The sequence below is a fragment of the Carassius auratus genome, unplaced genomic scaffold (genome assembly GCF_003368295.1).
Source record: "Carassius auratus strain Wakin unplaced genomic scaffold, ASM336829v1 scaf_tig00216704, whole genome shotgun sequence".
Taxonomy (NCBI): domain Eukaryota; kingdom Metazoa; phylum Chordata; class Actinopteri; order Cypriniformes; family Cyprinidae; genus Carassius; species Carassius auratus.
The window spans coordinates 162,535-187,074 of NW_020528698.1; the positions used below are offsets into that span (position 1 = coordinate 162,535).

General features: G+C 37.6%; 1 protein-coding gene across 1 annotated transcript in view; it reads right to left on the reverse strand.

Annotated features, from left to right (window-relative positions):
* Positions 1–24,540, reverse strand: part of LOC113098820 (cadherin EGF LAG seven-pass G-type receptor 1-like) — a gene marked incomplete at its 5' end in the record, with an annotated part of 111,798 nt that overhangs the window by 17,277 nt on the left and 69,981 nt on the right. The window contains 16 exons of the mRNA XM_026263911.1: positions 7,508–7,708; positions 8,066–8,192; positions 8,312–8,479; positions 8,631–8,790; positions 9,434–9,577; positions 9,711–9,894; positions 10,756–10,965; positions 11,094–11,188; positions 12,033–12,134; positions 12,265–12,448; positions 12,589–12,709; positions 15,983–16,124; positions 16,256–16,430; positions 17,736–17,849; positions 17,934–18,119; positions 18,240–18,412. Coding sequence (XP_026119696.1) covers positions 7,508–7,708; positions 8,066–8,192; positions 8,312–8,479; positions 8,631–8,790; positions 9,434–9,577; positions 9,711–9,894; positions 10,756–10,965; positions 11,094–11,188; positions 12,033–12,134; positions 12,265–12,448; positions 12,589–12,709; positions 15,983–16,124; positions 16,256–16,430; positions 17,736–17,849; positions 17,934–18,119; positions 18,240–18,412 — 2,486 coding nt within the window. The remainder of the gene's footprint in view (positions 1–7,507; positions 7,709–8,065; positions 8,193–8,311; positions 8,480–8,630; positions 8,791–9,433; positions 9,578–9,710; positions 9,895–10,755; positions 10,966–11,093; positions 11,189–12,032; positions 12,135–12,264; positions 12,449–12,588; positions 12,710–15,982; positions 16,125–16,255; positions 16,431–17,735; positions 17,850–17,933; positions 18,120–18,239; positions 18,413–24,540) is intronic.

Consider the following 24,540-nt stretch of genomic DNA (forward strand, 5'->3'; position numbering starts at 1 on the left):
CAACTGGAACGGTTAAGTTTTCCCAGTTTTATCCAATCGCATTAATGGGTAGTGCTACGACAAACAGTGACTGGTCTTCTAGTGGTGACCCCCCGGTCTACGGCGAAAAGGGGGTGCAGGACGCTCACACAGGACACTGGAAGGGGCAGCATCCATGGCATTTTGGTAGTGATCCCAATTCATCAGTCATTACTGAAGTGACTTCAAGAGTGACCGACTGATGAAAAATATATCAGTTACATATGTAACCCCTCGTTCCCTGAAGGAGGGAATGGAGATGTCACGTCCTGTCGCCACAGCTGCTGTACCACCACTGAGTGGCTCGGCTCCTCAGTGAAAACCTGAGTATGCATTGTACCTGCTGCCTGGCTGATTTATACTTCAGCGTCAAACCTATGTCATGGTCTACAAATAGATGCACATCCTAAACCGTAGCCTATACCATAGCCTGACAAGCACCTCTCCAAAAATATAACAGCGCGTCAATTCCACACAGACTGCAAGCACTGTGATTGGTCTGCTAGAACCCCTCCCTCCATATGTACTTGAGTTTTGTGTGTTTATGTGCACTTTATGTTACACCTTCTTATATAAAATAAAACAAAACAAAGAACAAGTGTCTTTTCATTTTGTCGATCCTGCAGATTTGCTTTATTCAACATCAAGAAGATCAAGCCCTTTCTTTCAGAACATGCTGCACAACTTCTTGTTCAAGCTCTTGTTCTGTCCAGACTGGACTATTGCAATGCCCTCTTGGCAGGTCTTTCAGCCAATTCTATCAAACCTTTACAATTAATTCAGAACGTGGCAGCAAGATTAATTTTTAATGAGCCAAAAAGAATACACATCACACCTCTGTTTATCAATTTGCACTGGATTCCAGTAGCTGCTCACATAAAATTCAAGGCATTGATGTTTGCCTACAAAACTACCGCTGGCTCTGCACCCATTTACCTAAATTTGTTACTTCAGACTTATGTGCCCTCTAGAAGCTTGCGTTCTGCAAGTGAACTTCACTTGATTGTGCCATCTCAAAGAAGCACAAAGTCACTTTTACAGACTTTTAAATTAAATGTTCCCTCCTGGTGGAATGACCTCCCCAACTCAATCCGAGCAGCTGAGTCCTTAGCGACTTCAAGAATCGGCTTAAAACACATCTCTTCCATCCTTATTTGACCCTCTAACTTTAACACTCACTAATCTAATTCTATTCTTAAAACAATCTAACTACCTTTCTAATCTTTTTGTATTCTATTTTCTTTTCATTTATTATGCAATTATATATATGTGTGTGTGTGTGTGTGTGTGTAAAGACCTCTAACTAGCTTGCTAGCTTCTTTTTTTCTGTTTTCTTTTTATTTATTATATTATTTAAAATCCCATGCCACGTGTACTGTGTTAACCTAACTGAGACTTGTTATAGCACTTATATATCATTGCTCTTTTTGTTGTTTTTGATTGCTTCCACTGTCTTCATCTGTAAGTCGCTTTGGATAAAAGCGTCTGCTAAATGAATAAATGTAAATGTAAATGTAAATTTATTAAACTACATAGCATTATACATCAGTATCAACTTTAAAGAGGTGTGTGAACTTGCAAGCACGATGTCAGACACTGTAATATGCTCTGGTCCCCTCCCTGCTTACCTTGGTGACGAGATGCATAGCAGATTGTCATCACTCAATGGCTGGATGTCTAAGTGGTGCCCACAGAATAACATAGGTTTCATAGACAATTGGACGAGCTTTTGGGGCAGACCTGACCTGTTTAAAAGAGATGGTCTTCATCCCTCCTGGGGTGGTGCTGCTCTTCTGTCTAGAAATATGGCACATAGTCTTAGTGTTTATACTTGACTAACTGGGGCCCAGGTCAGGAAGCAGACAGACTGGCTAAACCGACCGTCTGCTAGCTGCCTCCCGTCACAGAGGTCAGTTAATTCTCAGCACATAGAGACTCTTTCACCTAGATATCACACTATAGAGACTGTGTCTGTTCCCCAAACTAGAAAATACAAAAAACATCCAAACCAAGTAGTTAAGGTTAACAATTTAATTGAGGTTCAACAAATAAAACACAAATGCAATATGGATAAACAAATGATAAAGCTTGGCTTATTGAATATCAGATCCATTTCTACGAAAACACTTTTTGTAAATAATATGATAACTGATCATAATATAGATGTGCTCTGTTTGACAGAAACCTGGCTAAAACCTGATGATTACATTATTTTAAATGAGTCCACCCCCCAAGATTATTGTTATAAACACGAGCCGCGTCTAAAAGGCAAAGGGGGAGGAGTTGCTTCAATTTATAACAACGTTTTCAGGATCTCTCAGAGGGCAGGCTTCAAGTATAACTCGTTTGAAGTAATGGTGCTTCATATAACATTATCCAGAGAAACCAATGTTAATGATAAATCCCCTGTTATGTTTGTACTGGCTACTGTATACAGGCCACCAGGGCACCATACAGACTTTATTAAAGAGTTTGGTGATTTTACATCCGAGTTAGTTCTGGCTGCAGATAAAGTTTTAATAGTTGGGGATTTTAATATCCATGTCGATAATGAAAAAGATGCATTGGGATCAGCATTTATAGACATTCTGAACTCTATTGGTGTTAGACAACATGTTTCAGGACCTACTCATTGTCGAAATCATACTCTAGATTTAATACTGTCACATGGAATTGATGTTGATAGTGTTGAAATTATTCAGCCAAGTGATGATATCTCAGATCATTATTTAGTTCTGTGTAAAATTCATATAGCCAAAATTGTAAATTCCACTTCTTGTTACAAGTATCGAAGAACCATCACTTCTACCACAAGAGACTGCTTTTTAAGTTATCTTCCTGATGTATCCGAATTCCTTAGCATATCCAAAACCTCAGAACAACTTCATGATGTAACAGAAACTATGGACTCTTTCTTTTCTAGCACTTTAAATACAGTTGCTCCTTTACGCTTAAGGAAGGTTAAGGAAAACAGTTTGACACCATGGTATAATGAGCATACTCGCACCCTAAAGAGAGCAGCCCGAAAAATGGAGCGCAGCTGGAGGAAAACAAAACTAGAGGTATTTTGTATTGCTTGGCGGGAAAGTAGCATATCCTATAGAAAAGCATTAAAAACTGCTAGATCTGATTATTTTTCTTCTCTTTTAGAAGAAAACAAACATAACCCCAGGTATTTATTCAATACAGTGGCTAAATTAACGAAAATAAAGCCTCAACAAGTGTTGACATTTCCCAACACCACAACAGTAATGACTTTATGAACTACTTTACTTCTAAAATCGATACTATTAGAGATAAAATTGCAACCATTCAGCCGTCAGCTACAGTATCACATCAGACAGTGCACTATAGACCCCCTGAGGAACAGTTCCACTCATTCTCTACTATAGGAGAGGAAGAATTGTATAAACTTGTTAAATCATCTAAACCAACAACATGTATGTTAGACCCTATACCATCTAAGCTCTTAAAAGAGGTGCTTCCAGAAGTCATAGGTCCTCTTCTGACTATTATTAATTCCTCATTTTCATTAGGATATGTACCCAAAACCTTCAAACTGGCTGTTATTAAGCCTCTCATAAAAAAACCACAACTTGACCCCAGAGAACTTGTTAATTATAGACCAATCTCGAATTTCCCTTTTCTGTCCAAGATACTAGAAAAGGTGGTATCCTCACAATTATATTCCTTCTTAGAGAAAAATGGTATATGTGAGGATTTCCAGTCAGGATTTAGACCGTATCATAGTACTGAAACTGCTCTCCTTAGAGTTACAAATGATCTGCTCTTATCATCTGATCGTGGGTGTACCTCTCTATTAGTTTTATTGGATCTTAGTGCTGCGTTTGACACAATTGACCACAACATTCTTTTGCATAGACTTGAACACTTTGTTGGCATCAGTGGAAGTGCATTAGCATGGTTTAAATCGTACTTATATGACCACCATCAGTTCGTAGCAGTGAATGAAGATGTATCATATCGATCACAAGTGCAGTATGGAGTACCTCAAGGCTCAGTACTAGGGCCACTACTCTTCACGCTTTATATGTTACCCTTGGGAGATATCATCAGGAAACATGGTGTTAGCTTTCACTGTTATGCTGATGATACTCAGCTCTATATTTCCTCGCAGCCCGGTGAAACACACCAATTTGAAAAACTAATGGAATGCATAGTCGATATAAAAAATTGGATGACGAGTAATTTCTTACTGCTAAATTCAGAAAAAACAGACTAAAAACTCTGCTTGTAATAACCTAGAACACTGTCTAAGACTTGATGGTTGCTCTGTCAATTCTTCGTCATCAGTTAGGAACCTAGGTGTTCTACTTGATCGCAATCTTTCCTTAGAAAGCAACATTTCTAGCATTTGTAAAACTGCATTTTTCCATCTCAAAAATATATCTAAATTACGGCCTATGCTCTCAATGTCAAATGCAGAAATGTTAATCCATGCATTTATGACTTCAAGGTTAGACTATTGTAATGCTTTATTGGGTGGTTGTTCTGCACGCTTGGTAAACAAACTACAGCTAGTCCAAAATGCAGCAGCAAGAGTTCTTACTAGAACCAGGAAGTATGACCATATTAGCCCGGTCCTGTCCACACTGCACTGGCTCCCTATCAAACATCGTATAGATTTTAAAATATTGCTTATTACTTATAAAGCCCTGAATGGTTTAGCACCTCAGTATTTGAATGAGCTCCTTTTACATTATACTCCTCTACGTCCGCTACGTTCTCAAAACTCATACCTAGAATATCAAAATCAACTGCGGGCGGCAGATCCTTTTCCTATTTGGCGCCTAAACTCTGGAATAACCTATCTAACATTGTTCGGGAGGCAGACACACTCTTGCAGTTTAAATCTAGATTAAAGACCCATCTCTTTAACCTGGCATACACATAACGTACTAATATGCTTTTAATATCCAAATCCGTTAAAGGATTTTTAGGCTGCATTAATTAGGTAAACCGGAACCGGAAACACTTCACATAACAACGTACTTTCTACATCATTAGAAGAATGGCATCTACGCTAATATTTGTCTGTTTCTCTCTTGTTCCGAGGTCACCGTGGCCACCAGATCCAGTCTGTGTCCAGATCAGAGGGTCACTGCAGTCACCCGGATCCAGTACGTATCCAGACCAGATGGTGGATCAGCACCTAGAAAGGACCTCTACTGCCCTGAAAGACAGCGGAGACCAGGACAACTAGAGCCCCAGATACAGATCCCCTGTAAAGACCTTGTCTCAGAGGAGCACCAGGACAAGACCACAGGAAACAGATGACTTTGCTGCAGCCTGGAATTGAACTACTGGTTTCGTCTGGTCAGAGGAGAACTGGCCCCCCAACTGAGCCTGGTTTCTCCCAAGGTTTTTTTCTCCATTCTGTCGCCGATGGAGTTTCGGTTCCTTGCCGCTGTCGCCTCTGGCTTGCTTAGTTGGGGTCACTTCATCTACAGCGATATCATTGACTTGATTGCAAATAAAAACAGACACTATTTAAACTGAACAGAGATGACATAACTGAATTCAATGATGAACTGCCTTTAACTATCATTTTGCATTATTGAGACACTGTTTTCCAAATGAATGTTGTTCAGTGCTTTGACGCAATGTATTTTGTTTAAAGCACTATATAAATAAAGGTGATTGATTGATTGATTGAAAGAATGCCATGTTCTCCTGTTCCGTTGTTGTCTCCTTTTTGTAGTTTTAAATAATGATTTGATATTTATTTGGTGCCGTCACAACTTTAATACATCTTCAACGAGACGCTTCTTCTTTGGATTTTGTCTTGGTACTGCAGGATACACCAGCAACAATGCCTGTGGACACTGCAGACAAGCGGTCTGCATGTGTACTGCACGTAAATGTGGACAACGACGCAGATATATAAATGAAAACTGACGCATAGCCTACAGCGTAAAGGCTACGGTGTAGGTCCGACGCAGAAGTATAAAATCAGCCTTTATACTCCCACTGCGATCAGTGGCAGCTGGATTCAATCATCGCATGCCAGTGTGCATTGGCTCGTTTAGTTTACTCTCAAAGTGTATTGGTCTCTCTAAGCAAGATCTTAATTTGTCGGTCATCATATGCTCTTGACGTTGTGTGACATCTTTGTTCCCTCATTCAGGGAATAAGGGTTACATATGTAACTGAGAGGCTTTGCTTTTTTTGGGTTTTACATTGTTTAATTATAACTGTAATACAGTATATTTAGAAAAAGTATAATAGCAGAAAAGTTAGATGTAAATAATGAACATTAAAAAAAATTATTAATTAAAACATATAAATTAATGAATGAATTGAAAGGCAACATATCAAACACTCCCATGACCATTTAAAGGGATAGGACACCCAAAAATTTAAACTCTGTCATTATTTACTCACACTCAAGTTGAGTTTCTTACTTCTGTTGAAACATCTCAAAAGATGTTTTTTAAGAATTTTGGGAACCAAAACGTTGCTGGTAGTTACAATGCTTTCACAGTATGGAGATAAAATACTATGGACGTCAAACTGTATGGTTACCAACATTCTTCAAAATAAAATTTTTACATTACATCAAAACAACAGAAGAAAGAAAATCATTTCCATTACACTTCTGTAAATAGCATCTACTTTTTTCCCTCTTAGTCTAAACATCCGCCACTTTACATTTATGTTCTTGACGTTGTGTGAAATTCGACCACTTTGTATTGAAATATTAGAAAAGATAGGGATGCATTCTTTAGTGAGCTAGACTTAAACAGTGTGTCCAACATGTAGTCAGACCTCACATTTATTACAATAGGCTAATGTGAAAGTGTGTCAGTGTAAATCTAAACCAAAACCAAGTACTAGCAGGCACCAGTCACAACATGCCTCCATGAGAAAACCAGCTGGGAAATATGGAATTTCAACATTAAACGAGCAAAATATTCATAAATACAAAATACATTATGTTCAGTGTTATTTCACATGCTAATAAAGCAATTGCAGTATCGGTATAAAAATCTTAAGTACAGAAAGATGTTATCTGGTGTAATCTAAAGTTCTGAAGAAGTGTCAAACCACATATAAATAAATTTAAACCATTAAAGCTTTTCCCTACTCAGTAAAGGATGACAAATACCCAAAATAAAATCCACCTCATAGTAATCACAGCCATTTGTCAAAGTAACCTCAAGTATATGCAGTTGTTAATTACAGACTTAAGAAAGTAATTAGTGGAATTTGAGAATGGGAATCAAAAATTCTGTATATTGCTGAAAGGGAAATGACAACATGAGACTCTCTCGATGAGCAAACCCAAAACCACATTTGACATTGAAAAGCTCACTTGTGATTTAACTTGATGAAAGATCAAACCCATAATTTTAGTCTTGTAATTTTATGGGAGGTCTTTTGAGTTCCTTCTAACTTACATTTTACATTATTTAGCTATTTCCACTTTTAGACCCATGCTGGTTGCACAGTTATATGAGCCCCTCACCGGATTGTCAGTCTGGTTGATTCCAATAAGGAAGACCAGCTCAGAGAAGAACAAGGCAGCCACCAGGTTCTTGTGGATCCTGTGAAGGTTAGGGCGTAGTTTGTGTAGGATAGCCAGCAGGATGAAGGTGAGGAGGAGTGCCAGTAGAGAGGCGGAGACTGTGGCGTAGGTGACAATCTTCAGGGGGAGAACATCACCATGCTGACAGAATAAAAGAATTTCAGAAAAATTCAATACATATGTACATACATACATAAATTATTTAAAGTTATAGTTCACCCAAAAATGAAAATTACCATCATTTAAAGAAAACTTTTATCACATTTAAGCATTAATCAATGCACATACATAGCACATCAAATATGGTCAAAGGAAACTCAAATTGCACTTTATGCTTTACGCACAAAATTCTGTGAGGTTTGCTAATTGCATAGACTTTTGATGTATGAACAAGAATAATGAGAATATTTTAAAATAATTTTTAATTGTGTTTTCCAAAGCTGAACTAAAGTGAGGGTGAGTAAATGATGACAGGTGGTATTATTTTAGCCACAGTACCTCTCTCTTGGAAATGTCCATAAGCACGGCAAAGCTGGTCATGTGACTGCATTGGCAGCTGATGTGGGTGTGGTTTCTGTAGATGAGGTAACATCCTTTAGGTGACCAGGCACCTGTTTCACCAACACTAACATACAAAATCATATCAGACCGGCATTAATACATTCGAAATACTACTTACTGAAACAAACATGTGGACTGATTTAGGATATGCCTGTGAATGCGTATTAAGGGGTAGTGACTCACGTGATAGAGTGATTCCAGAACACACACACAGGTTTAGTTCTCTCCTCTGTCTCCAGAAGATTGTAGTCCAGTGTGATTGGTCGCTCCAGAGGAATATGCAATGGCTCGCCTTCACTATACACAATTGTGCTTATGATAGGTGTGTTAATGACTGGACGGTTTGGCAACCTGTGGAAAACACAGGCAGCAATAACATGCTAAATGGATCTTCTTAGCATGGCAACAAGGTTCTTTGTTTGACTGTGGAATGCCACAAGGCTAAATATTTGAACAAGTGCTTTATAGTTGGACAAATGTGATAAAAAGTGACATTTTGTACCTGAGACTGCGGCGGTCAGGGTCATAGTGCTCTGGTAGGAGATGGCCCAGAGATTTATAGATGATAACTGCAGCCACAGGAAATGGTGGCAAACTCTCTGCATGCCTTTTCCCCTTGTTTGTAGCCAGATCATGTTCTTCATTAGACCTGGTGTGAGATTCTTTGTGTCCCATAGTAAACAAAGTAAATATTACATGATAAGTAATGGTTAAACGATTGCAGAAATGTTATTCATTTTAAATGCTTAAAGTGTAGTCCCATTAACATTATGTATTCTTTGAAATGACCTGCCAGCAGAAATCATACAGAACAGAACAAATTGTTCCTTTCATATTATAATAAAAAAACAGGCATGTGTTTTTTAATAAATGCTGTTGGAATGATGCCACTAATATGATAACTGAATACAATAAAAATTTTAATTCCGAGTTTGCAATATTTATAAGAATTCATATGTCTGCAAAGTTGTTTGTATGTACATAATTTATGTTATATGTACTGTGAATACATTAGTATTATATGTTAAGATGCTGTAAAAGCATCAGTATTGTACATTTCATTGTCTATGCAAAAGTAATAAATGTACATTTTGTAGAACCACATTTTAAGTAATAGATACAGATTCTCATGAGATCACGTTGAAGATTTGTTAGTTTACTCACAAAACTTTAGCATTTTCCCAATAAACTTTGTGAACACTAAAATTATTCATATATATCTATTTATTACAGAAGCTTTTAAAAAAAATGTTTATAAGTAAATCACAATTCAGTGACTTTTTGTTACTATAATATATTTGTTACCTTTATACTCTGAAGACTTATAACTAAATTCTGGGAAAATAACAGATGACTTGAGGTCTTTGGGACACTCCTGGTCAGTCATTTGAAAACGAGGGATTTTTGCCTCATCTGGATAAATGGCATCCAGATAATCAACTGCAAAAACTGAGAAGTCAAAGAAAGATTAAGGTTAAAAAGAACTGTACAGTGTTCAAAACAATATACTCAATAATTGATTCAATCTACATTACTTTCTAAGTGACTGTAATTTTTAAACAATTTTAGCAATGTCACTCACCCATATTCTTGGTTACAATGATGAAGGGTTTCAGGTAGGTCTTCCTCATGTTCTGCGCCACAGTGTTGGCATATTCCTCAAAGTTTTTCAAAAGATGTGTCGTGCCTCCCTCTGTTCTCTGTATTTGATCCCAGTGTCGTTTATTACTGGCATCCAGGATTGCACTGCCAGCCTTCACTATGTTCTATAATTCAAACACATTAAGAATTTCAGGGTTTAGAAATCTGAATTTGGGCCAAGATGAGACATAATGACTGCAGTCTTAAAATGCATCCTTATCATAAAACCATGTATCATGATAAGTATGCTCATGCTGCCAGATATGCTTTAAATGCGGGCGTTTTCATTCTCATGACAGCAGTCACTATATGCTATGTTATTTACTCTAATCCACTAAACCTCATGGCTAAAAGCTCACAATTTTGGGCTGCCAGAGCTCAATTAAAGAAGAGACCAATAGAAAATTGCTCCAAACATCCCATTATTGGTATAGATATAAACAATGATAAAAGTGTTGCTATGTGGTTGCTAAGGTGTTATTAGTGTTTAGTTTTTTTTACTATTAACTAAAGGGTGTTCTAGGTGGCTGCTATGTGAGTGCAAACTAGATTACATTTAATGAAGAAAATGCGCCTGGCAAGCACTAATTACAAGTCAAAAAAGCCCAACCCTAAGTCTTTGTGATATTTTGGATATTGCGACATCTACAATGGGCAATGCCAATCTAAACAGCTTTTTTAATTATAATGGGACCTTATTTTATCAAGCCACCATATGACGCATATGTCCAGTGTAGACACAGTTTTTGAAAAAATTATGTCTCTCCAACAAGTTAGATAACTAGAGATATAACTTGTGAAGCTAGAATGGTGTGGAAGAATGCAGTTTAATAGCTGTGTTAATGATTTGCTCACATATCTAACCCTTCTGTATGAATGAGCAATAGTAACAGTGAAGCTAGTCTGAAAAGTAACCACTAATAACGTTTAAGTTTTAAAGCTGATGCATATTATATAGATAGTAGAGATGAAGGTGTAAAACCAACCTCGTTGAATTTGGCGTCACGCATGGCGGCCATGTTAAAGCCCTGCTGTTGGCTCTCATAGTGCAGGATCCAGGATATAAGCTGGTAGGTTGTCTTAACATCGTTTCCATAAAAGGACTTGGTCTGGTCAGTGGCATTCTTTAACATCCAAGCCATTTCCTTTGATTTCTGCCCATCCATTGTTGATTCATTATGATGCAACTCCTCATTCTGATCCAAAAGATGTGAGATATGAACAAGAGGAAGGGAGAAAGAGAGGTTACTTGAGATGTTTCCGTGATGACCACAATAATATGAACTTTTCAATGATTGTTCATCATTTAAACACCTAGGCCTACCAGTTTCTTGAGTTGGGAGAATGTGATGGTGGTACAGTTGAAGAGCTCAGGGGGAAGCCAGCCTTTCTCATCACTGCAGTGTCTGACAGCAGTACCTAAAGTCATTTAGAGAACAATATTATTAATCATATAATTAAAAAATATTAAATTTAATACAGTATATCTATCTCTCTCTCTCTCTCTCTCTCTCTCTCTCTCTCTCTCTATATATATATATATATATGTACTGTATACAGTATATATACACACACACACACAACACACACATACATGCATACATACAGTATATAAAATGATTTTTTATTATAGAAATATAAAAATAAATGCTTTTACTGAAAGTACAGTTTCAAAAGTGTCTCAAACTAAAACCTCACTCCAACAAGCAATGTGGTAAATGTGTCTTTATACAAGTGCTGCCAAGCCGTGTCCCACAATACTGTAGTGTTTGCCAACCAACTCCCTCTAGAGATGAGGCCTCATTAACATTCACTTACCCAACCAATAAAAAGATCTAACCGCAATTCTGCCAATGAGAGTTTTCTGTTAACAGGACTTAGTAACGTCAATTGGGGGCAGCAGTGCCAAGTGACAGAAAGCCACCGAAAACATGGGCATTTGCACAATTTTAAGACCATTATTTCACTTAAATAACATACACTAACATTGTAGCAACTAGCTACATCAAAATATATAACTTATTTTTATTTTATTTTGAATCTTAAAATTTATGGTTACACTACTTGGCATTATTAAGAATTCAATTTTATTATATTAAATAAAGCAAGTTTGAAAAACAATCAACTTTGCTATTGACTCAAACCTAAATTAATCTGTCATAAAACAGACTCCTATTTTCCAAGTTTTAATTATTCAGCTTGTATATGATCATTTAGATATTCACTGTCAATTTGTCACTATAATAAGGCCTGTATTACTCACCAACAGATCCCTTGGGACAATTCATGGCTACTGGGCGTCCAAAACTGGTCCTGGGCCACCAGATTCCAACGTCAAAGACCTTTGGGCAGCCCTCATATACAACTGAATAGTGAAGAGAGGACACATGATGATACTCACTTTGCACTTCATTAGTGTAGATGGACCTTGGCAAATTGACATTGCTACATCTTTCGTTCAAACCCAAAGCAAGTTGGAGGAAATCATTATGTACCCTGACAACCTGTGCTAGTCACTTCAGAAAAGGGGCTGTCACAGCCGTTGCACTGTCGGCCAATCACACCCGCCTTGCAGGGGCACTGACCCGTCTCTGGGTCACAGGTACGTGAATTGGTGCCCAAATGAAAGCAGTCACAGGGGAAACAGGTGTCACTGTCCTTTGGTTGATAATAGTTGTCCTGTGTAAAATAAATATGTAAGGATAGTCTCTAAAACATCCATCAACATGTGTGGACAACTAATCTGGCCCAAACTAAAAGGCACACCAGTTTGGGTAAAAATATGCTAAAAAAAGAAAAAGAAAATCACATATTCATACTTTGCAGCGGCATTCTCCAGTAGTCTTGTTGCAGTCAGGGTTGAAGCCTTTGCTGGCATCACAGTTGCAAGGGCCACACATGGGGCTACCCCACCAACCCTGAGGACATGGTTTTTCCACTCTGGTTGAATAAAATTATATTATCAGCATAACAAACTGGGTGAAAACGTACAAAAATAGTGCAGGCCATATCCTGTAGAAATATTTGCTTACAATTTTGTTATTTTTGTTATTACGTTTTTCCTAAATCCTAAAACATATATTTATTTTCTGCAACGAACATTAATAATATATTTATAATTATGTAATATAGTTAGTTATAACATTTTGCTACATTTTGTTGAAAAGTTAAAAGTATTTTTCAAACTATTGTTTTTAATTATTAATTAAATATTTGTTTCACTACCTCATAGTGACGTTGTTGGTAAAGATTGTACATTTTAACATCTTAACATCTCACTCTCAGAGTACCAATGCATCAAGTAAATCAATCAACAAGTAAAAACCATCCCATGAATCAATGGCAGGATTTGTCATGGTATAGAGATCAAGAAATTAGATGTGAGGATTGGAATAACTTGGCAGACTTTAGATGATAGCTAATAACACAAGACTGAAGAGTGGAAACTGATGAGAAACGGGACTGTGCCTATTAGCCTGAGCATCATTTTATGGGGTGATCGAGGACTCTTCTACAGTTATATGCATACATAGTTTATCCTGTGCTTTACACATAAAGTAGGTGATTTAGAAAAGCCATAGTCTCAAAAAATAGTCTAAAACATTGTTGAGTCAAGGAAAATGTGTCAGCAGGGAAAAACTATGTAAAATACAAATAAAATAACACAAATGACATCATGCATAATTGGAATAGCATAAGAAGTAGACTAATCTGCTAATAAATAAGAGGGAAAATGCTATTGATGTCAAAGGTTGTGCATCCAGTCAATGTTAGTGTCGTGTTTTAACCAAAGACTGTACGTCTGTGATGTAACTTGTAGGTTTCCGAAGAGCGTTTTTTTTTTTTTCTGCTGTAAAGTTGGAAATTTTAACATGGGGAGTCTATGGGATTGACTTCCTTCTTCAGCCAGCCTCTATCAGCCAGTTGATGAATTACAGCTTAAGTCACTTCCGTTTTTATGTACTTTTTATTTACTGCTGCGTGTAGATGTCTCACTTGATATCTCATCATATCATCTCAGTGGCCACATATGTTTGCAGTTTGCTAACCAAGTATTTGCATAAAGTATGTTTTTGGCCTTTGAAAAGTGCTAATATAGTTCCATGTTTTGTTGTTCAGTTTAGTTATGAAAACGCCCAATAAAAGGCCAGTTGGAGGTAAATACAATTCCATTGTGGACTTATTTCAGTACACTGAGGCTGAAAAAAAAAACTGTGCAGACAGCAGGGCCGCGTGGTGCTTATTAACTCAGCATCAGGTGCTAGCAGCGTGTTTGCATCTTAATCTAATAGTGGACAGTCATTTCAACAGAGTAAGTAAGGAACCAGAGAAAAAAGACATCTTAATTGTTAGTGATGAGACAGCGTGACATTCATCGCTGATCAGAGGGTTTAGCAGATTAAATACGAAAATAAAAGGGAATAAATGATACTGTGAAGCTTGTGTGGACTTGTGACAAGGGTGTATAGGGTTGTTTTCCCTTTGTGGCGAGTGGGGCGGGGCCGAGAGGCGTGGGAACGAGGAGTGAGGCCAGGTTTAGTGATTGGAGATGAGCTACACCTGCGCCCCACCGCCAGTATCGAGTCCCACGTAGGAGATGGAAGGATATAAAACTGGAGCGACGACCGTGAAGGATGAGAGAGGACCAGGCCTGGGACATATTTTATGTTTTGGTTTTTATTTGCGCGCACCAGTCCTCCGCGAGGGGCTGGTGCGCCGTTTGGTATTTATTTTGAATATTAAAATTATGTTTTGATTGTGCGCCGGTTCCCGCCTCCTTCTTCCCGATGAATAGGAAGTTTTTATCGTTACACCCCTGCTTTGTAGAGAACAGCCAACAGACACCCCCCCCCCCCCCCCCCACACACACACACATACAAAACCACTGGAATGAAGATGATTGCCATAATGCAAATCATTAACACTGATACACTGCACAACCGCAAAGTAAATTTCAGACAATTTTACACTAAACAATTTTGTTCTGTGCTTTTTCCCCCCAGATCATCTCAGAAAACAAAAAGCAGTATATCAGAAATCTCCATTTTACAATGTTAAAATGTCATTGCAGTGTTTCAATTCCATTCAGAATGCAACAGTGTCATATCCATCTTACAATTATGTAAATTATAGTGTAAAGTCAGCCAGTCATTATCACAGTATAAACCCTGATAAGGGTTGTCAGATCAAAGTACAAATGTGCCATAGAAAATAGGACTATAGGACTGCCTACTATTATTAGCAAGTCTTCTTTACTAAAACCAGCTTAATGTGAACTACTAAGCTAGTCGACTAGTTTCACCTGCTGTATTGCTACTAGTTCTCCAGTCCACAGGCTAGGCTAGCAATAAACCAGATATGTTAAATATATATGTATGTTCATCTTCATCCCAATACATACAGTATGCTTGCATAGGGCAATATATACTGTATAGCATATCTAAATTGTATAGTTGCAAATTCTAGACTATATTGTCACTCAGCTCTAATATGCTAAATGCAACTATAAAGCATGAAGGTATTAACAATGACTTTCTGTAAAGCTGCTTTACAATGTTTATTGTGGAAAGTGATATACAAATAAATTTGACTTGACTTGATTAACTAACGAGACTATGTTTACAGTAATTCATCAGTTTAATCAGCAATCACCTGCTACTTAAAGTTCACACAAAATTGAAAATGCTGTCATTTACTCACTCACGTAATTTCAAAAGACTTTGTTCATCTGTAGAACAAAAGTAAAATTTGAAATTCCCACATCATATTTGTCCACCCATTGAACGTTTATACAACCAACATTTTCAAGCTTAAAACAAATCATAAAGAAATCACAAAAGTTTCAATGCACAGTTTAGTATCAAACTTGTACTTTGAAATTAATTTTCAAAAATTTGCATTTCATGCCTCCAAAATATTCTTTCTGTGTAAATAAATAACCAAAACTAATAAAAAGTTTTCCATTCGTAGGCTATTTGAAAAAAGTGTTATCAACTTTTGGTTGCATGTGTTTCAAAGATGAACAAAACTCTTATAGGTTTGGAATGGATACATTTCAATTAAAAAGCTCAACCAGCAAGATTCATAAGAAAAGCTAGTCATGCTAGTTTGTTTAGCAGCAATAGCTATGCTGGGCCACCAATCATACCAAAACTAGCACTAACTTGAATAAAAAAAAGTCTAGTCTGGTATTTCATCTGGTATGCGACTTACTTGTTCTCACAGTACTGTCCATAGTAGTCCTGACTGCACTCACATGTGTAACCATGAGAGGAGCTCGGCTTATGAACACACGTGGACAAATGCTTACAGGGATTCAGACGACATGCATCAACACATTCTTTGCCAAAGAAACCTGTGAGTGACAGAAAAAGAGAAAGAAAAAAATAATGAAAGAAAAAAAGAAGGGAATTGATGATGAATGCCCTCAAACTGAAATCAGATGTGTCTTTACAAATGCAGTGAATGTGATGCAGGTGTCAGTACCGGGGTCACAGACGCAGGTGTGTGCATTCCAATGATCTGTGCACTGGCTGTTGTCAGGGCAGATGTTGGAGTCGCAGGGGTTGGCCATATCACAGCCTTCTTCCACATGGATCTTTAATGCCTGCTGCATGTTGATGTTAGCCGTGTTGGTAGCAGTCTCCCCCATCCTGACACCCTGTGAAACATGTTTGAATAAAGTCAGTCACCCTTCACTTATTAATGAGACCGTTTTCTTCAGGGCCAAAACTCAAATTCATCAAAAGTGTGGTGTTAGAGATCTTTTATTATCTTCTCCTTTTTTTTCTTTTTTTTTTTTTTTTAAATCAGCATATTAAAATGATTTCTGAAGAATCATGTGACACTGAAGACTGGAGTAATGATTGCTGAAAATTCTGCTTTGCAACACAGGAATAAATATAAAAAGTTACAGTTATTGCAATAATATTTCAGAATATTACTCTATTTACTGTGTTTTTTATTTAATTATAGGTGATTTTCAAATATACTGTCAAAATATATCAATAGTTGTCAGATCTTCAATAAGTAGAGCTGTCAGTCCATCATACATTCTGAATTCATGCTTAATCCAGGTTCAGTTTTACACTTCTCAGTATTTATAATAGGTCTAACAACATAATACATGTACAGTACAGACCAAAAGTTTGGACACACTTTCTCATTCAAAGAGTTTTCTTTATTTTCATGACTATGAAAATTGTATTCACACTGAGGGCATCAAGGGCTATTTGACCAAGAAGGAGAGTGATGGGGTGCTGCACCAGATGACCTGGCCTCCACAGTCACCGGACCTGAACCCAATCGAGATGGTTTAGGGGTGAGCTGGACCACAGACAGAAGTCAAAAGGGCCAACAAGTGCTAAGCATCTCTCGGAGAACTCCTTCAAGACTGTTGGAAGACCATTTCAGGTGACTACCTCATGAAGCTCATCAAGAGAATGCCAAGAGTGTGCAAAGCAGTAATCAAAGCAAAAGGTGGCTACTTTGAAGAACCTACAATATGACATATTTTCAGTTGTTTCACACTTTTTTGTTATGTATATAATTCCATATATAATTCCACATGTGTTTATTCATAGTTTTGATGCCTTCAGTGTGAATCTAATTTTCATAGTCATGAAAATAAAGAAAACTCTTTGAATGAGAAGGTGTGTCCAAACTTTTGGTCTGTACTGTATATGTATTAAAGTTAACACATTGAGTGCAAGAACACAGATACATTTTTATAATAATAAATAAGTTAATGTTGATAAATGCAAAAATATAATGATAAGAATTAAGTTTAAATCTTAATGTTTAAACACCTGCATTACTCAGTTCCATATTATATACAAAACAATTGTTAATATTTTTTTTAGTCTGTACCTGTTTTGCCAAGAATCAGTGCATTACACATATATGATTCACAACTGCCACTGTATGATGCAAGGTGAGAGATTAAAATGCCTTTTCTTGGCCTCACCTGCATGCATCCTTTAAGACCCTGGTGGACATTGTTACTCTGTCCCAGAAGTCCACCTATGAACAGACTCCTCAGTTTGAGTCCAGGCAGCTCATTTCCAATCTCTGCTGACTTCTGTAAAGCATTGAAGACTTCAGTAAACAAGTTTCATCAAAGGAGAGTTCTATTTGGTAAAGACGGTGTAAACACAGAACTGACCATGAACATGTCGTAGTCCAGGAAAACATGTGCCATGTACTTTGTGTCCTTCCCATCTTTGCTGCTCCTCAGCTCCAGGAGGAGGTGGTGCCATTCCCCATCATTCACTCGGACCTCTGGGAAATCCAGCGTGGCCACTTTATACTCTCCCAACAGTACTTCAAAGCGCACATACTTGTCCCTTATCTTTGAAAAAGTAAAATTACAAATTTTCTGTAAATGTATAACTGTCATGCCTGTTTAGGAAATTGTATAAGAATTAACTGACATCAAATGAGAACGACCTGTATGATATTTGATGCTTACCAGAAGGTTAACTTGAGATGCGTCGCCAGCGTTGACTTGCAGTAGGGTTGCATTTCCACTGCTCTGTCTGGTGCGAAACATTAGACTTATGTACCAGGGCACAGCAATGGTGATGTCAGGGTCAATCCACGACACCATGGCACGACCATCGAAGTGCTGCGGTGAAGGCATTACTGTAAGAAAGTAAGAAACAGTTTATGACTGACTGCATTAAAATGTATGCAGGAAAATGTATGTGGCTCAGAGCCTTTTGACTCTGAACCACAAATTAGCTACATACTTAAAGGAATGGAAAAGCCTTAAACAAACTGAGACTTATCAGCGATGTACTCCAGTCTACTGTTTGATTTGTGTGCAGCCAAATCAAATAGCAGAAGTGTGATGGTATGGAAAAATGCTACAGTGGAGTCACAGAGTCAAGCGAGGACTTTTTTTCTGATTACTATTTTCTGGAGCTTGAGCTAAATACATAAATTAAACATTTTTTGGCACATTGCAGTGACCAGGAAATTATGTTACACTTAAAGGGTTAGTTCACCCAAAAATGAAAATTAGCTTGTGCTTTACTCACCCTCTAGGCATCCTAGGTGTATATGACTTTCTTCTTTCAGATGAATCCAGTCCGATTTATATTAAAAATTGTCCTGGCTATTCCAAGATGTCATAGTAAATTGGTGTTGTACGTGATTAGTGACGAATAGAGATGGAGAACAAAACAAATGCTGGTCATGAATTAGAAGTACAAACCGAAGATTTGCAAAGAAACATGATTGAGGATTTTGATATAAGCCAAGAGGAAACTGATTCCTTATATTATATTATATTATTCCATATTTCAGAGAAGTGCCCGCTGCGCATACGTTCTGCGTCATATGTCGGAACGGCTTCCGTGTATGAGAGATAATGGAAGTGAGAGAAAAGTGTTTATTGTGTTTAAATATGGATATTTTCCTTATAAAAAATTAATGCATTCACTACAAAAAGGACTTTATTCATTCCCCGGAGCTGTGTGAGACATGCTTTATTTTGAAAGCCTGCACTTTATTTGACGACTTGTGGATTGTTCAACTGCAGCACATGCTAAAAGAAGAAAGTAATATACACCTAGTTTTCGATCATTACCTACAGCAAGTATAAAAACAGGAAGCAAAGCCAAAACCTGGATATTTTAGGCAATATTGAAAACCTGGCCAGGACATGTACAAGAAAAAGAGCATGAATGGTCACCCTTCATTGTATTGTATGTATACAGGTGCTGGTCACATAATTAGAATATCATCAAAAAGTTGATATATTTCACTAATTTCATTCAAAAAGTGAAACTTAATTATATTATTTTCATACGTATATTATTTTCATTCCTTACACACAGACTGATATATTTCAAATGTTTATTTCTTTAAATTTGGTGATTATAACTGACAACTAAGGAAAATCCCAAATTCAGTATCTCAGAAAAATAAAATTTAACTTAAGACCAATACAAAGAAAGGATTTTTAGAAATCTTGACCAACTGAAAAGTATGAACATGAAAAGTATGAGCATGTACAGCACTCAATACATAGTTGGGCCTCCTTTTGCCTGAATTACTGCAGCAATGCGGCGTGGCATGGAGTCGATCAGTCTGTTGCACTGCTAAGGTGTCATGAGAGCCCAGTTTGCTCAGATAGTGGCCCTCAGCTCTTTGCATTGTTGGGTCTGGCATATCGCATCTTCCTCTTCAAAATACCCCATAGATTTTCTATGGGGTTCAGGTCAAGGGAGTTTGCTAGCTAATTAAAAACAGGTATACCATGGTCCTTAACCTGTTAACCTGAACCCCATGTAGCAGAAATGAGTCAAACCAGACAAATCAAAGAGTCTATCAGAGCTGTGTGCATTGAAACGAGAGCCGAACTCCTCAGGAAGTCATAAATCAGTTCTAGTGCCACAAGAACCAAGCAAGATAACCAACCAACCAACTTGTTCACACAACAGCTTTCAACATGAACACCACTAGAGCATTTATTTACAATTTCAATTCGAAGAAGAGATTGTCAAATTTGTTGTTCATAATTGAAATGCAACGCTGGACATCACATGGAAACCCATGAGAGTACTGCACAAGTCCCATTGACTCCCCCCCCCCACACCTAGTGAAACCAGACTGAAATTCCTAAGGGGGAAGGGCTTTAAACCTTTGTCTTCACAGAAAAGTCCCTTTGCCAGAGAATGGCAAAGAAACTGCTTTTTATACATTATATATGGACCAGAATGAACTCAAAAAGACTTGTAAATGAATCGTTCCATTGCTTAACTCCATATTCATTTATGTGTAACCCACACATTTGACTATCATGTATAATCACTTATTGTGTATGTCTTTTGATAACTATAGGATACATAGTCATGTCTAGTATTGACATAATCGAATTTTCTTGCTTGATATTGTCCTGACAATCATTTATTTGTAAAATATATCATAATCATGTTATAGGAATCATGTCCAAAATTAGACCCTGTGAGGCAAGAACCACATGCTTGGTAAGATAAACAAATGATTTATGATACCCCAGACTCAAGACCATATCTGATTGGTCAAGGCAACATTTGAGGGGTGGCCAACAAGGAAGTTTAAATACGTTGGGACCCCATGAAATTTGGCTTTTAGTTCTAGCATTGCTTGTGCTATCAGTCATGCCTTGCTTTTAGTCTGCTTTTAGTCCCTAGCTGCTGCTATTAGCCATGTCTGCTTTTAGTTCCAGCCTTGCTCGTGCTATCAGTCATGCTATTAGTCATGCCTGCTCTTAGCTTTTAGCTTGTAGCTTTACTACCTAGCTTTAGCTTGTAGCATCTAGCCATGCGGTTAGTCATCATTGTTCTTTGAGCGCGGTTCCAGCGTGCCTGCCTGCTGCTACTATTCCACAATGAGAAGGAACACAACCTAGTCTCGTCAAACTTTATTTCTTTTCTTTTCCGTTTGAGAGTTTCGTGTTCTGAGTTAAGTTTTGTAACGTCGACCTCGTCTGCGCGTTTGAACTCCCACCAGCCACACAACTCCAGCTTCAGCCAACGCCCAAGCACGGGCTCCCCAAGACGTCACTTCAGCCAACTGAACTTCCAGCCAATCAGCGACACCGGGATACCCCTTTCAACTGGAGTCCCTTTCACAGAAAACAAAGGCAACGTATTCCCAGATATTTGTTGTGCTGGTGTATCTAATATAATTTTAACCCCATTGAGGAACTCAATGCGAGCGCTAATTACGTGATTGATGGTTGTTCATGTCTATGCAATTTAACGTATTGCTGTTAACTTGGGATTCCATATTTCCATTCTCTTAAACTCATCTTTCCCTAACTTTCGACCTTCCTGCAACTTGTGTGAATGTGCGTATGCGTGCGTTTATGTGTTAGATTAGTTTATATGTCTTAGATTTATCTAATAAAGCCTTATTCATATTGAAAAGAGAAGTATCTTGTGTTTTGTGCTTACAAGTTAATGCCTTAAACTGCCGATCTTGTTACTGTGCTAATTGATAGTGTTTTCACTATAGTTTGGATATTAGTATCCAGCGCAGATTTGATGTTAAACGGCTCGTTCACTGAACCGCAGGCGCGTCTCCGTGAACAGCCGTGAACAGTGATTCTGTTCAAATTCCCTTTAAAATCTTAAATGATTCCCTTTGAGCTAAATTGACCTGTTTCCCTTACATTATAATGGTGGAGAAAATGCGGGCAGTTTAATCTAAATTGTGAGCATAAACCAAGTTTATTTAATCTTTGATTTTGCTAAAGGAATGAAAGATGAGAAGCTTGCGAGACCGGAGTATGTAGGTGTGTGTGTGTGTTTGTGTGACGCGTGACGAAAGCAGCGCCCCCCCCCCCCCCCCCGAATGAAAGGTGCTAGAAGAAACTTTAACTCAAGTCCGTCTCTTCAATGTTAACAGCAGTAAGTGAACTTAAAAGTAAACATCTGAGATCGTACAATAAGGTAGAAATTGAGCGTGTTCCTCATTTGTGTAATGCCTTGTTTTATAGCTGATTTGATTTCACTGCGTGTTCCAGTGTCTCAAACGCTATCTCAGTCACTGTTTGCTGAATGGAGCTAAACTGTTAGTGTTTCAAAAGGGATATAAATCGGTGAATAAAGAATAGTGTTGAGCGGGTTCCTCAATCTATTTATCAAAGTCCCCGTATTCATATTTCATATAGTTTGATTGCCAGTGCGTGTTCCCCTGCCGAATCAAATTTGATATTCGACTCCCCTAAGTTAACATTAAACATTAGAGAACAATGTTTGTCCATTTGTATCCGTTCACAAAGTGAATGCAATCTCGCGTAACACTGCGTGTGTCCGAGAGTAATTTGAATGGGAGTGTTTTAAAAGCTTGATCAAGTAAATTTTAACTGTGTACCAACAGCGAAGGAAAACTTTTATGTTTGTGTCCAGAAAAAACTGGCACGGAGAATCAAATTGCTGAGATTGATATAATAACTACAGCAGGAAGCTGCTATTTGAATTAAGATAAATTTAACTCTATACAAACTGAGAGTTTAAGTGCCACATCGCAAAACCAACTGAAAGGCGGTGTTGTTATTTGTACAGTGTTGAAATGAGCCGACATTTCATGTAACATGCTTAACTGTATTTGCAACAATGCAACGATTCATGTGCTAATCCACTAGAATGTGTTTTGGTTGACATAGTGACGACCGTGACCCGGAAGCCTAACGTACTTCCGGAGCAACTCTGAACTGTGCACGCTCAGCGCACAAACTCCGCGGTGTCGCTAAGCTAACGAAACCATTGCATTTACATTGAAGTCTATACTAAAGCCACTAGCCTCAAAGGTTAGCCGTTAGCATTACCATCCAGTGGTAGAATACTGTGTGTTTGGGCAACGCTGACGTGATTTAACCATTTTAAACATCTTAACTAACACTTGTTAGTCCCTTTCTTGTTATCGCTCTCTTTTCTCATTAGAACACTTATTTTCATTTTACTAGAAAGGGAAATACTGACTCACAATTATTAATTGTCAAATTTAAATTTAATTGAAACATTAAATTTATTTTGAATCATTTAAAATTTCCCTCTCAGATCATTTCCTATGATCTTTTATTTCTAGTATTCTCTTTTGGGTCTAATTATTTTAGGAATGAATAAGCCTTGAACTTTGGAAGTTAAGTAAACTTATTCTTCCTAATTTATTTATTACCCATCTGAATATACACTATTCAGACCTTTACTTATTTGAATGCGTTTTACCCTTCTTCCTGTTTTGGTTATACACTTAACCACTATTGTTTTACGTATTGATTTCCTCTTTTTAATTTCATGTTTGCATATTTTGCCCATTTATTAATTTTTAATTTTCCTATTTCTTACCATTTCTTTACTTGTGTATCCTAGCCTGGGAACGACAAACCTGAGCCCTAAAAGGAGACATTGTTATCCCTCACTACGAGTTCAAATAAATTAGAAAGACAACTCTCTTTCACTTAAAGTTTATTTTGTTTGATTAGTTGTGCAGCAACTAACACAACGCTCTCCTTGTAGTTGAGATAACCGCTACTGAGACTTACCATCTCCGTCCTCTCTCTCCTTTACTTTCCTCGTCTCTTTTTACATTTGTAGGACATGTAAGAACCATCAATCAATTCTAAGTGAAGTAAATACACAATCGTGCCAAAGACGACGAATCATTCTTATGAATTTGATTGTAATCATCCTCTCATTTGTTCTTCCTAACCTCCCTACATTTGGAAACGCAATCCAAGTTTTAGCATCTCATCCAACGTTGAGATCAATTTAATAGAGATACGTGTTGAGCAACTGTCGCCTTCGCTGACTCCCTGGTGAGCGGTCCAACTGAAAGGTGTATGGTGTCAATCCTGTCAGACTAAGAAAAGAGATATCAGAATTATTATTGTATTCTTTTGTCCAAAGAAAGAAATATAATAATATTGTTTACGTTTTTGATAACATTTAATTGGAAAAAAAAATAATTTTCCTCATTTGAAAAACATACATTTTGCTTGTCATTTGAATTTGTTTTTCACCTCTGTCTCTCTTTTCCTCTTCCTCATTAGAGTGACAAAGTCTTCGCATCTCTAGTCTACTTAGACACCCTGAGACCAACACAGTCATCACCACATTTCACTAGTGGTTCACAATCACTGATACAACACTTAGTTGTCCCACCACACATAGGCTTTTACTCCACACAGATCTGTGTCAGTCTCTCTTCTTCCCAGCGTGCCAACATGCCGCAGACTGCAGACCCCATCTCCCATGGGGAAGATGTGAACATGTGGC